This window comes from Scyliorhinus torazame, chromosome 10 (genome assembly GCF_047496885.1).
Source record: "Scyliorhinus torazame isolate Kashiwa2021f chromosome 10, sScyTor2.1, whole genome shotgun sequence".
NCBI classification, from domain to species: Eukaryota; Metazoa; Chordata; class Chondrichthyes; order Carcharhiniformes; family Scyliorhinidae; genus Scyliorhinus; species Scyliorhinus torazame.
In genome coordinates this window covers 196,402,091-196,415,652 of record NC_092716.1, presented here as the reverse complement: position 1 = coordinate 196,415,652, position 13,562 = coordinate 196,402,091, and the positions used below count along the sequence as shown (strand labels likewise).

General features: G+C 49.5%; 1 protein-coding gene across 1 annotated transcript in view; it reads left to right on the top strand.

Annotated features, from left to right (window-relative positions):
* kiaa1549la (KIAA1549-like a) overlaps positions 1-13,562 on the top strand; it is a 431,663-nt gene that overhangs the window by 395,419 nt on the left and 22,682 nt on the right. The window contains exon 20 of the mRNA XM_072466225.1: positions 3,725-3,852. Coding sequence (XP_072322326.1) covers positions 3,725-3,852 — 128 coding nt within the window. The remainder of the gene's footprint in view (positions 1-3,724; positions 3,853-13,562) is intronic.

The following is a 13,562-nucleotide window of genomic DNA, read 5'->3' as shown; positions in this document are numbered from 1 at the left end:
CCAAAATGCATTACCTCACATTTGTCCGGATTAAACTCCATCTGCCGTCTCTCCGCCCAAGTCTCCAAACGATCTAAATCCTGTTGTATCCTCTGACAGTCCTCATTGCTATCCGCAATTCCACCAACCTTTGTGTCATCTGCAAACTTACTAATCAGACCAGTTACATTTTCCTCCAAATCATATATATACTACGAACAGCAAAGGTCCCAGCACTGATCCCTGCGGAACACCACTAGTCACAGCCCTCCAATCAGAAAAGCACCCCTCCATTGCTACTCTCTGTCTTCTATGACCTAGCCAGTTCTGTATCCATCTTGCCAGCTCACCCCTGATCCCGTGTGATTTCACCTTTTGTACTAGTCTGCCATGAGGGACCTTGTCAAAGGCCTTACTGAAGTCCATATAGACAACATCCACTGCCTACCTGCATCAATCATCTTTGTGACCTCCTCGAAAAACCCTATCAAGTTAGTGAGACACGACCTCCCCTTCACAAAACCGTGCTGCCTCTCGCTAATACGCCCATTTGCTTCCAAATGGGAGTTGATCCTGTCTCGAAGAATTCTCTCCAGTAATTTCCCTGCCACTGACGTAAGGCTCACCGGCCTGTAGTTCCCTGGATTACCCTTGCTACCCTTCTTAAACAAAGGAACAACATTGGCTATTCTCCAGTCCTGCAGGACATCACCTGAAGACAGTGAGGATCCAAATATTTCTGTCATTTTCCTCTCTAGCCTCCTTCGGTATTCTGGGGTAGATCCCATCAGGCCCTGGGGACTTATCTACCTTAATATTTTTCAAGATGCCCAACACCTCGTCTTTTTGGATCTCAATGTGACCCAGGCTGTCTACACACCCTTCTCCAGACTCAACATCCACCAATTCCGGAGGCACCGGAGTGAAGGCGATTACAGAATCGTGGAATCCCTACTATGCAGAAGGAGGCCATTCAGCCCATCGTGGCTGCACCAATCCTCTGAAAGAACACTCCACCCAGGTCCACTCTCTCACCCACTCTGCCCTATTGCCATAACCCCGTAACCTAAACTGCACATCCCTGGACACTGATAGGCAATTTAACATGGCCAATCCCCCTAACCTGCGCATCTTTGGACTGTGGCAGGAAACCCGGAGAAAACCCACGCAGACACTGGATGAAGGTGCAAACTCCACACAGACAGCTGGTATCGAACCCGGGTCTCTGGTGTTGTGAGGCGGCAGTGCTAACCACTGTGCCATTGTGCTGCAATAGGGCCCAAAGTTACGGAGGGATTTGTAAACAAGGATGAGAATTTTAAATGCGAGGCACCGTCAGCTAACGTTGGTCAGTGAGTCCAGCTGGTGAGGATCGAAGTGGATTTGGTATGAGTCAGCATGTGGACAGTAGAGTTTTGAATGATCTCAAGTTTCTGCATGTTACAAGGTGAGAATCTGGCTAGTGGAATGTTGGAAAAGTCAAACCTATGGGCATAATTTTACTGGCCCCTGGGTAACAGGCTGAGAGGTGGGAGGGGGTGGGGGCTGCTAAAATAGCAGGGAACCACATCATGACAGGCCCTGTTGCAGTTGGTGAACTTTTCCAGTGGTGGGTTTGTGTGACGGATTTAAGGAAGCGGGCAACCAATTAACATACCAAGAGGCCATTTTATTGGGCTACTGGCATTTTGCCGATGATGGTGCAAGCCCCCACTTCACGGAGAGGCCGCAGCTTAATGGACGTGACCTTTATGTGGCAGGCCGGGGTGCCATATAGCCCAAGGAGGGCACCCATAGCTATGAAAGGCAGTTCCCAAGGCCCCAACAATTCTCCCAGAGGGGTTTCCCCGATGTTAGGTGGTTGCCTGAATACTTCATTTTTATTTACTTACATGGAGGTGCTCATCTCCCTGTGATGTTGCAGAGAATTAAGAGCTACCAGCCCTCTGATTGGGATGACAGGTTCAGGAGCCCACTGGCCATCCTTTATTTATTTTTCTTTATTCTTTCATGGGATGTGGGTGTCGCTGGGAAGGCCAGCATTTGTTGCACAAACCTGATTGAACTGAGTAGCTTCTTAGGTTGAGAGGGCAGGTCAGAGTCAACCACAGTCCTGTGGGTCTGGAGTCACATATAGGCCAGACCAGGTAAGGACAGCAGAAGGACATTAGTGGATCAGGTGGGTTTTAATGACAGTTGAAGGTAGTTTCACTGCTTCATCATTACTGAGACTAGCTTTTTAAAAAAAAGCTTGATTCATTAACTGAATTCAAAATCCAACAGCTGCCATGGTGAGATTTGAACCCATGTCCTCAAAGAATGAGCCTGGGTGTCTTATTAATAATCCAGTGACATTATGACTATGACATAATCTCTCCACCACCATCAGCCCCGCAGTTGGATGGCGATCCATCAAGTGGCTAAATAGGAAGCTGCCTGTGGTAAAATCACCGAGCCGCTCCCACTGCTGGCAAGTGCTGGCTCGGGTCTCACTTTTAGTCGAAAGCCCAAAGTCCAGGTTAAAGTCAAGTCCTATATATTAATATAAAATGTAGTCATTAAAAATAAGATACAGCAGCCCTCCCCTTGTAGAACAGTTGGAGAACCCAGCTGAATGGCTAAAGTAGTCTGGTTTTACCTGTTCTGGAATGGCTGGTAATGAGGTTTGTGGGTGTGTGGTGGGGGTAGCAGGGGTTTGAGGGCCAATGCAGTTGGACTCAGAAGCCCATGGTTAAGGAGGTGAAAATCATCAAGAGTTCCCACTCCTGATTGCTGTCCAGTGATCCCATCTGCAATAGCCCAACTCTGACTAAGAGTGCTGTCAACTATCTTTCCATTGGCTTGGGCTCCTTTACACCATGCGAAATACGATTTTTCAGAAACACGTGCAAGGTTTATGTTGCCGTTTCGCCCAGGGTCTCTTTTTCCCCTCCCTGTACAACTGCTAGCCCTGATGCATGTAAAACGCAGGTAGCCTGGCTGACTAAGTGAGTTCTATGCGACTCAGAAAGAACTCCTCCATCTTTGATCCAAGGTTCAGCACCATTATGGGAGAAAATGTGACTCCCTTTACAAATAATCAACAACCATGTTTAGTACAGCAAAAATTGGATTGCAGCTCTGCGTGTTTTGATTCTTCCATTATCATGTCTCTGAGGCTCCCATTGTGTTAATCTAGCCTCAAGGTGAGAAAGCTTTTGCAAGAAAGATATATAACTATGTTATAAAAACAAACAATTTAACTGAACTCAATTCACAGCTGTAGCAAATTGCTTTTGTTGAAATTCCTTCTCGGTAAATAAGAGTATAAGGATCATGAACTCTTACAGCACAGAAGAAGGCCACCCAGCCCATCACGTCGAAGCTGGGTCTTTGAGAGGTGTGTTAAATCAGTGCCCTTTAGCTACTGACCCTTCTGCCACTGGGAACTGATCTTCCTTCTTTACTCTATCAAAACCCCTCAGATTAATTGAATCTAAAAAAGGTGAGTATTGGAGAGAGGGGAGTGCGGGGGGAGTTAAATGCATCGAAAGGAAGGAGAAACTGGAGCTGAGACATGCAGAGTAAGTATCAGTGGAACAATTGCTCAATAATGTTAGAGATCATCTCGGTTCAGTAATTATTAATGGTCTGTTTGCTTTGGAAAGTGCAACTGCCCAGCTTTGACTAATAATGTACCATTTAAAATAGACAAATGAGCATTTTTTTAAAAAAATCTCCCTGACTTGATCTACTTCTGACGCAGTTGGACATCAGAAAATAACAATAACGCAAGAACAGTTGACAGTCACAGCGCAGACCAATCACAACATGAAGCTCCCTATGTGTCCAGAGCCACTGCCCCTGCGGAACAGCCAATCACAAATTACTCAGGTGAGGTTTTTGAAAGCTAGTTTAAGCAGTGACCAGATAATTCTGTTTTACTGATGTTGATTGAAGATTAAATATTTCCCAGGATACCAGGGATAACTCCCTTGTTGTTCTATGAAATGGTGCCACAGGATCTTGTACGTGGGGGTGGGGGATGTGACTGCCAGACAGTGTGGAAATGAGTGACAACCAGATGTGGTGAAGAGACTGATTGCCTGGTGCGTATGTGTGTGTAAAAGATGCGGGTATAATGCGCATAATGCGCATTAATGCGCAACATAATGCGGGTGTGAGTGTGTGTGTGAGTGGGAGAGTATGTGTGTCTGTTTCTGTATGTGTCTGTGAGCGAGAGAGCAAGAGTGTGTGTGTGTGAAAGTGCTTAGTGCGTGAGCGACAGAATGCATCTGTGTGTGCAAGAGAGGTTGTATGAGCAACCAAATGTGTGAACGAGAGTGTGTGTGTGTATGTGCGTGTGAGTGACAGGGAGCATGCATGTATGTATGTGTGAGCAAGAGTGTGTGCATGTGATCAAAAGTGTGTAGATGTGGGAGTGAAAGTGTGTGTCTGTGTGTGGGAGTGAGAGAGAGTGTGTGTGTGTGTGAGCGAGTGGGTGTGTGAGTGTGAGAGAGGGTGTGAGTGTGTGAGCGAAAGGGTGTGTGTGAGTGAGAGGGTGTTAATGTGTGAGCGAGAGGGTGTGTGTGTGTGTGAGAGTGTGTGAGTGTGTGTGAGAGGGTGTGTGTGTGTGTGTGAGAGGGTGTGAGTGTGTGAGCGAGAGGGTGTGTGTGTGAGCGAGAGGGTGTGTGTGTGAGCGAGAGGGTGTGTGTGTGAGCGAGAGGGTGTGTGTGTGTGTGAGAGGGTGTGAGTGTGTGTGTGAGAGGGTGTGAGTGTGTGTGTGAGAGGGTGTGAGTGTGTGTGAGAGGGTGAGTGTGTGAGCGAGAGGGTGTGAGTGTGTGAGCGAGAGGGTGTGAGTGTGTGAGTGAGAGGGTGTGTGTGTGTGTGAGAGGGTGTGAGTGTGTGAGCGAGAGGGTGTGTATGAGTGAGAGGGTGTGTGTGTGTGTGAGCGAGAGGGTGTGTGTGTGAGTGAGAGGGTGTGTGTGTGAGCAAGAGGGTGTGTGTGTGTGAGCGAGAGGGTGTGTGTGTGTGTGTGAGAGGGTGTGTGTGTGTGAGCGAGAGAGTCTGGGTGGGATTCTCCATTTTGCCGGCAGCCCGGGGGTTTCCCGATGGCATGGGGCTGCCCCACAATGGGAAACCCCATTGAAGGCCAGCGTAACTGAGATTCCTGCTGGAGGGCCAAGGCAGAAAAGTGGCGGGGCCGGGCAGAGAATCCAGCCCTGTGTGGTGAGCGAGGGTGTGTGTGTGAGCGAGGGTGTGTGTGTGAGCGAAGGTGAGTGTGTGAGCGAGAGGGTGTGTGTGTGTGTGAGAGGGTGTGAGTGTGTGTGAGAGGGTGTGAGTGTGTGTGAGAGGGTGTGTGTGTGTGTGTGAGAGGGTGTGAGTGTGTGTGTGAGAGGGTGTGAGTGTGTGTGTGAGAGGGTGTGAGTGTGTGAGCGAGAGGGTGTGTGTGTGAGCGAGAGGGTGTGTGTGTGAGCGAGAGGGTGTGTGTGTGAGCGAGAGGGTGTGTGTGTGAGCGAGAGGGTGTGTGTGAGCGAGAGGGTGTGTGTGAGCGAGAGGGTGTGAGTGTGTGAGCGAGAGGGTGTGAGTGAGAGGGTGTGTGTGTGAGCGAGAGGGTGTGAGTGTGTGTGTGAGAGGGTGTGTGTGTGTGAGAGGGTGTGTGTATGAGTGAGAGGGTGTGTGTGTGTGAGCGAGAGGGTGTGAGTGTGAGTGAGAGGGTGTGTGTGTGTGAGCGAGAGGGTGTGATGAGTGTGTGAGCGAGAGGGTGTGTGTGTGTGAGTGAGAGGGTGTGTGTGTATGTGAGAGGGTGTGAGTGTGTGAGCGAGAGGGTGTGTGTGTGAGCGAGAGGGTGTGTGTGTGTGAGCGAGAGGGTGTGTGTGCGTGAGTGAGAGGGTGTGTGTGTGAGAGGGTGTGTGTGTGTGAGCGAGAGAGTCTGGGTCGGATTCTCCATTTTGCCGGCAGCCCGGGGGTTTCCCGATGGCATGGGGCTGCCCCACAATGGGAAACCCCATTGAAGGCCAGCGTAACTGAGATTCCTGCTGGAGGGCCAAGGCAGAAAAGTGGCGGGGCGGGTCAGAGAATCCAGCCCTGTGTGGTGAGCGAGGGTGTGTGTGTGAGCGAGGGTGTGTGTGTGAGCGAGGGTGTGTGTGTGAGCGAGAGGGTGTGTGTGTGTGTGAGAGGGTGTGACTGTGTGTGAGAGGGTGTGTGTGTGTGAGCGAGAGGATGTGTGTGTGTGTGAGCGAGAGGATGTGTGTGTGTGTGAGCGAGAGGGTGTGTGTGTGTGTGAGCGAGAGGGTGTGTGTGTAAGCGAGGGTGTGTGTGTAAGCGAGGGTGTGTGTGTAAGCGAGGGTGTGTATGTGAGCGAGAGGGTGTGTGTGTAAGCGAGGGTGTGTGTGTGAGCGAGAGGGTGTGTGTGTGGGAGCGACAGTGTGTGTGTCTGTGTGTGAGTGAGTGATAGAGTGCATGCGTGAGTGTGTGTGAGCGATAGAGAGTGTGTATGTGTCTGTAAGCGAGAGAGCGAGAGGGTGTGTGTGTGGGAGCGACAGTGTATGTGTCTGTGTGTGAGTGAGTGATAGAGAGCATGTGTGAGAGTGTGTGAGCGACAGAGAGTGTGAGCAGGAGAGTATGTGTGTATGTTGATTGATTTTGATTTGATTTATTATTGTCACATGTATTAGTATACAGTGAAAAGTACTGTGTCTTGCACGCTGTACAAACAATGCACACCGTACATAGGGAAGGAAGGAGAGACTGCAGAATATAATGTTACAGTTATAGCAAGGTGTAGAGAAAAGATCAACTTAAGGTAGGTCTATTCACAAGTCTGATGGCAGCAGGGAAGAAGCTGTTCTTGAGTCAGTTGGTGTGTGACCTCAAACTTTGGTATCTTTTTCCTGACGGAAGAAAGTGGAAGAGTATGTCCGGGGTGCGTGTGGTCCTTAATTATGCTGGCTGCCTTTCCGAGGCAGCGGGAATTGTAGACAGCGTCGATGGTTGGGAGGCTGGTTTGCGTGATGGATTGGGCTACATTCATGACATTTTGTAGTTTCCTGTGGTCTTAGGTAGAGCAGGATCCATACCAAGCTGTGATACAACCGGAATGAATGCTTTCTATGGTGCATCTGTAGAAGTTGGTGAGAGTCATAGTTGACATGCCAAATTTCCTTAATCTTCTGAGAAAGTAGTCGTTGGTGGGCTTTCTTAACTATAGTGTCAGCATGGGGGGACCAGGACAGGTTGTTGGTGATCTGGATACCTAAAAACTTGAAGCTCTTTCTACTTCGTTCCCATTGATGTAGACAGGGACATGTTCTCCGCTACGCTTCCTGAAGTGGATGACAATCTCCTTCGTTTTGTTGACATTGAGGGAGAGATTATTGTCGTTGCACCAGTTCACCCGATTCTCTATCTCAATCCTGTCTCTTCATTGTTTGAAATCCGACTCACTACTGTGGTGTCATCAGCAAATTTGAAAATCGAGTTGGAGGAGAATTTGGCCACAGTCATAGGTGTATAAGGACTATAGTAGGGGGCTGAGGACTCAGCCTTGTGGGGCACCGGTGTTGAGGATGATCGTGGAGGAGGTGTTATTGCCTATCTTTACTGATTGTGGCCTGTGGGTTACAAAGTTCAGGATCCAGTCGCAGAGGAAGGAGCCGAGGCCAAGGCCACGGAGTTTGGAGATGAGTTTCGTAGGAATGATGGTGTTGAAGGCTGAGCTGTAGTCGATAAATAGGAATCTGACATAGGTGTCTTTGTTATCTAGGTGTTCCAGGGTTGAGCGCAGGGCCATGGAGATGGCGTCTGCTGTGGACCTGTTGCAGTGGGAGGCGAACTGTAGTGGATGAAGGCAATCTGGGAGGCTGTAGTTGATTTGTGCCATGACTAATCTTTCGAAGCACTTCATGATGATGGATGTCAGAGCCACTGGATGATAGTCATTAAGGCACGCTGCTTGGCTTTTTTTTGGTACAGGAATGATGGTCATCTTCTTGAAGCAGATAGAGACCTCAGATTATTGTAATGAGAGGTTGAAGATGTCTGCGAATACCTCCGCCAGCTGATCCGCGCAAGACCCAAGTGCCCGTCCGGGTACCCCATCCGGGCCAGTGGCTTTCCGTGGGTTGACCTTCGAGAAGGCTGCTCTGACGTCTGTAATGAAGATCTCAGCTACAAGGCTTCCGTGGTGGAGGGCTTACTCTCGCTGACCTCTTGCTCAAAGCGTGCATAGAATGCGTTGAGCTCATCAGGGAGGGGTGCATTGGAGCTGGCGATTTTACATGCTTTCATCTTGTTGCCCGTTATGTCTTTCAGACCTTGCCATAGTCGGCGGGGGTCCATGTAGGGAGTTGGTTTAGCACAGGGCTAAATCACTGGCTTTGAAAGCAGACCAAGGCAGGCCAGCAGCACGGTTCAATTCCCGTTCCTGCCTCCCCGAACAGGCGCCGGAATGTGGCGACTAGGGGCTTTTCACAGTAACTTCATTTGAAGCCTACTTGAGACAATAAGCGATTTTCATGTGGCTAGCCTGGGACTCGAAATTGGTCCGGTACTGTCTTTTGGCATCTTTGATGGATCTCCTTAGATCATATCTGGCTTTCTTGTATAGGTCAGGGTCGCCTGACTTGAATGCCTCATATCATATGCCCCCGAAGTACAGTGAAAAGTATTTTTCTACGGCCAAGGGAACGTACACAGTACGCACATAGCAGACAAAAGAATAATCAATAGAGAACATTGACAAATGGTACATCAACAAATAGTGATTGGTTACAGTGCGGAACAAGGGCCAAACAAAGCAAATACATGAGCAAGAGCAGCATAGGGCATCATGAATAGTGTTATTACAGGGAACAGGTCAGTCTGAGGGGGAGTCGTTGAGGAGTCTAGTAGCTGTGGGGAAGAAGCTGTTCCTATGTCTCGATGTGCGGGTCTTCAGACTTCTATATCTTCTGCCTGATGGACGGGTCTGGAAGAGGGCTAAGCCTGGATGTGAATGGTCTTTGACAATGCTGTCTACCTTCCTGAGGCAGCGAGAGGTATAGACAGAATCAGTGGGAGGGGGGCAAGCTTGTGTGGTGCGTTTGGCTGAGTTCACCACACTCTGCAGTTTTTTGTGATCTTGGGCTGAGAAGTTGCCATACCAAGCTGTGATGCAGCCGGATAGGATGCTCTCTTTTGCACATCTGTAGAAGTTTGTGAGAGTCGATGCAGACATGCTGAATTTCTTTAGCTTCAGTAGGAAGTAGAGATGTTGTTGGGCTTTCTTGACTGTTGCACCAACGTGAGTGGACCAGGACAGACTTTGGTGATGGTAACCCCCAGGAACTTTAAGCTATCGACCATCTCCACTTCGGAGCCATTGATGTGGGGGGGGGGGGGTGGTGCTTGTGCTTCGCTTCCTGAAGTCGATGATCAGTTCCTTGGTCTTTCCAACGTTTAGAGAGAGGTTGTTTTTGTTACATCATGCAACCAAGAGATCTATCTCCCTTCTGTGTGTCTGTAAGCGAGACAGCGAGAGAGTGAGAGTGTGTGTGTGAGCAAGAGAGTGTATATGTGTGGGAGTGAGAGTGTGTGTGTCTGTGAGTGAGAGTATGTGGGGATGAGAGTGTGAGTGTGTCTGTGTGAGCGATAGAGTATGGAAACAATATCATGGATAGGTTCTTAAGTGTGGTAGGGAGTGATAACATCCGGGAGCTCCCCGATGCTCGGCCTGGTGAGGCCGTCACTGCTGTAAAACTTTAATTGGTCCACTTAACAAGGCCCCAGGGGCTACACGTGCAAATGATGGTTGGACCGACTGATTCGCTGGGACCACACCCACCAGCCCCCATGCTAATAGGGGAGAGCAGCAGTTAAACCACTCCTCAACCACCAACCCCACTCAGCTCGCAACCATGCCTCCGAGAAGACCAGCCCCACAATACAGGGATGCCACCGTGGGCAGATTATTGGATGCAGTCGAGGCCAGGCGGGATGCCCTGTTCCCCCGAGGGTCTCGGAGGATCAGCCCCAGTGTAGCTAGTGCCACCTGGGAGGAAGTGACAGCAGCAGTCAGCTAGGGGAGCGTGACCATGAGGACTGGCACCCAGAGCCGTCAGAAGAATAATGACCACCACCGTGCCAGATGGGTGGGTTGACACTGGACCCTCAACACCCCCCCATCCTCCCACAAGAATGCGCCTGGCACACCTCCACCTAGCACCATTCTATGCCCCAGCTCACCCATGTCCAGCAGTGCTGCCCATGTTAGCCCCCATACCTCCACCCCTTCTCATTATTCCCCGCCTATACTCCCAAACGCCCCCCCCCATGCTTCCCATATCACCCCCCAAATACGGCCCATCTCCCCCCTCCCCCGAGCCTACCCCCACCCTGAACCACCTGTGCCCCTAGTGATGCCCACTCTGTGTTCCTGCGGAAGAAGTTGGCCCACAGCAGACAGGAGAGGGCCCAGATGGGCAATGGGGTGCCGGACATCAGAGTCCTCACCTGGGGGTGGCCGAGGACAGATCTGTCACCAACGTAGAGGTCAGTGTACGGTGCAGAGGTGAGGGTCCACCAGCCCCCACCCAGACGAACTGTCACACGTGATTTGTTAATGCCATACAGAATGACTCATCCCAAGGGCCATGATGTGGAGATGCCGGCGTTGGACTGGGGTGGGCACAGGAAGATGTCTTACAACACCAGGTTAAAGTCAAACAGGTTGATTTGGAGTCACGAGCTTTCGGAGCGTAGCTTCTTCATCAGGTGACTCACCTGGTGAAGGAGCTACACTCCGAAAGCTTGTGATCCCAAGGGCGGCATGTGGTGTGTGCGTGCGAGAGAGTGTGTGTGTGCGTGCGAGAGAGAGTGTATGTGTGCATGAGAGAGTGTGTGTGTGCATGAGAGAGTGTGTGTGTGCATGAGAGAGTGTATGTGTGCATGAGAGAGTGTGTGTGTGCATGAGAGAGTCTGTGTGTGCACGAGAGAGTGTGTGTGAGTGAGGGAGTTAAAAAAAAATTCATTAACAAGATGTGAGCGTCGCTGGTCAGGCCAGCATTAATTGCCCATCCCTAGCTCCCTTCAGAAGGTGATGGTGAGTTGCTTTCTTGAACCGCTGCAGTCCGTGAGATGCAGGTGCACACACAGTGCTGTTAGGGAGGGAGTTCCAGGAATTTGACCCAACGACAGTGAAGGAATGGCAATATATTTGCAAGTCGAGGTGGTGAGTGACTTGGAGGGGAACCTCCATGTGGTGGGGTTCCTAGGTGTCTGCTGCTCTTGTCCTTCTAGATGGTGGTGGTTTCCGGTTTGGAAGGTGTTGCCTAAGGTACCTTGGCGAGTTCCAGCAGTCCGTCTTGAAGATGGTGCACATGGCTGCCACTGTTCATCGATGGTGGAAGGATTGAGTGTTTGTGGAAGAGGTAGCAATCAATCGGGCTGCTTTGTCCTGGATGGTGTTGAACTTCTTGAGTTCTCTTGGAGCTGCACTCATTCAGGCAAGTGGAGAGTATTTCATTACACTCCTGACTTGTGCCTTGTAGATGGTGGCCAGGCTCTTGGGGGTCAGGAGGTGAGTTACTCGCCGTAGGAATCCTAGCCTTTGACCTGCTCTGGTAGCCATAGTTTAAACATGGCTAGTACAGTTCAGTTTTTGATCAATGGTAACCCCCAGGATGTTGATTGTGGGGGATTCAGTGACGGTAGTGCCATTGAAAGTCATGCGGCAATGGTTAGATCCTCTCTTGTAGGAGATCGTCATTGCTTGGCACATGTGTGGCGCGAGTGTAACTTACCACTTGTCAGCACAAGCCTGGATATTGTCCAGGCCTTGCTGCATTTGGACATGGACTGCTTCATTATCTGAGGAGTAGCAATTGGTGCTGAACATTGTGCACTCATCTGCGAACACCCCTGTTACGTTCCTTGTACAGTTCTCCAAGATGGCTAAAAGCCGTAGTGTTGACAAAGAACATCAAGCTATGTATTTGAAACAAAGCTAGTTTATTTTACACTACTTCAAATGGTTCGCACATTGCGCTAAGTAATAGCTAATAAAACAACAGTATAAAATCTATGTTACAGAAATCTATAATATCTTTTAGTACAGCTAACAATCTATCTCAACCTCTCGCTATCCTTCTTCATAACCTTCTCCCAGAATACCTAGAGATGCAGCCTTTTATAAAATTACTCTATGGTGCCATCTAGTGTTGAGATATATGAACATCATCTTGTTAACCCTTTACACTCCTTACATTATACATTTCATTACAATCCCCACTTCTGACTTATGATGGAAAGGAGGTCGTTGATGAAACACTTGAAGATGCTGGGCCTAGGATATACACTGAGGAACTCCTGCAGTGATATCTTGGAGCTGAAATGATTGACCTCCAACCACCGCAACCATCTTCCTTTGTGTCAGGTATGACACCAGCAGAGAGTTTCCCCCCTGATTCACATTGACTCCAGTTTTGCTAGGGCTTCTTGATGCCATATTCGGTCAAATGCTGCCTTGATGTCAAGGGCAGTCACTCTCAGCTTACCTCTGGCATTCAGCTCTTTTGTCCATGTTTGAACCAAGGTTGTAATGAGGTCATAGGCTGAGTGACCCTGGCACAACCCAAACTGAGGGTCCGCGAGCAGGTTATTGCTGAGTAAGTGCAACTTGACGGCACTTTTGATCACTCCTTCCATCACTTTGCTGTTGATGGAGAGTACACTGATAGGGTGGGTTGGATTTGCCTTGTTTCTTGTGTACGGGACACACCTGGGCAATTTTCCACATTTCTGGGTAGATGCCAGTGTTGTAGCTGTCCTGGAACAGCTTGGCTAGGGGCGCAGCAAGTTCTGAAGCACAAGTTTCCAGTACTATTGCCGGAATAATTTTAGGGCCCATAACCTTTGCAGCACCAAGTGCCTTCAGCCGTTCTTGATATCACGTGGAGTGAATCGTATCGGCTGAAGACCGACATCTGTGTTGCTGGGGACCTCCGGAGGAGATCGAGATGGATCACCCAGTTGGCATATCTGCATGAATATTGTTGTGAATGCTTCAGCCTTGTCTTTTGCACAGATGTGCTGGGTTCCTCCATCATTGAGGATGGGGATATTTGTGGAGCCTCCTCCTCCAGTGAGTTGTTTACTTGTCCACCACCATTCACAGCTGGATGTGGCAGGATTGCAGAGCTTCGATCGGATGCATTTGTTGTGGAATTGCTTAGCTCCGTCTATCACTTGCAGCTTATGCACACAAGTAGTCCTGTGCTGTAGCTTCACATCATTTTTAGGTATGACTGGTATTGCTTCTGGCATGCTCTCATGCACTTGCATTGAACCAGGGTTGATCTCCTGGCTTTGTGTTAATGGTAGAATACGGGATATGCCGGGCCATGAGGTTACAGATTGCGGTTGAGTACGATTCTGCCCACAGTGCCTCATGGTTGCCCAGTCTTCAGTTGCTTGATCTGTTTGAAGTCTATCTCATTTGTATGGTGGTAGTGCTACAGAACACGATGGAGGGTATCCTCAATGTGAAGAAGAGTTTGTCTCCACAAGAACTGTGCGGTGGTCACTTAGCTTCATAGAATCCCTGCAGTGCAGAAGGAGGCTATTCG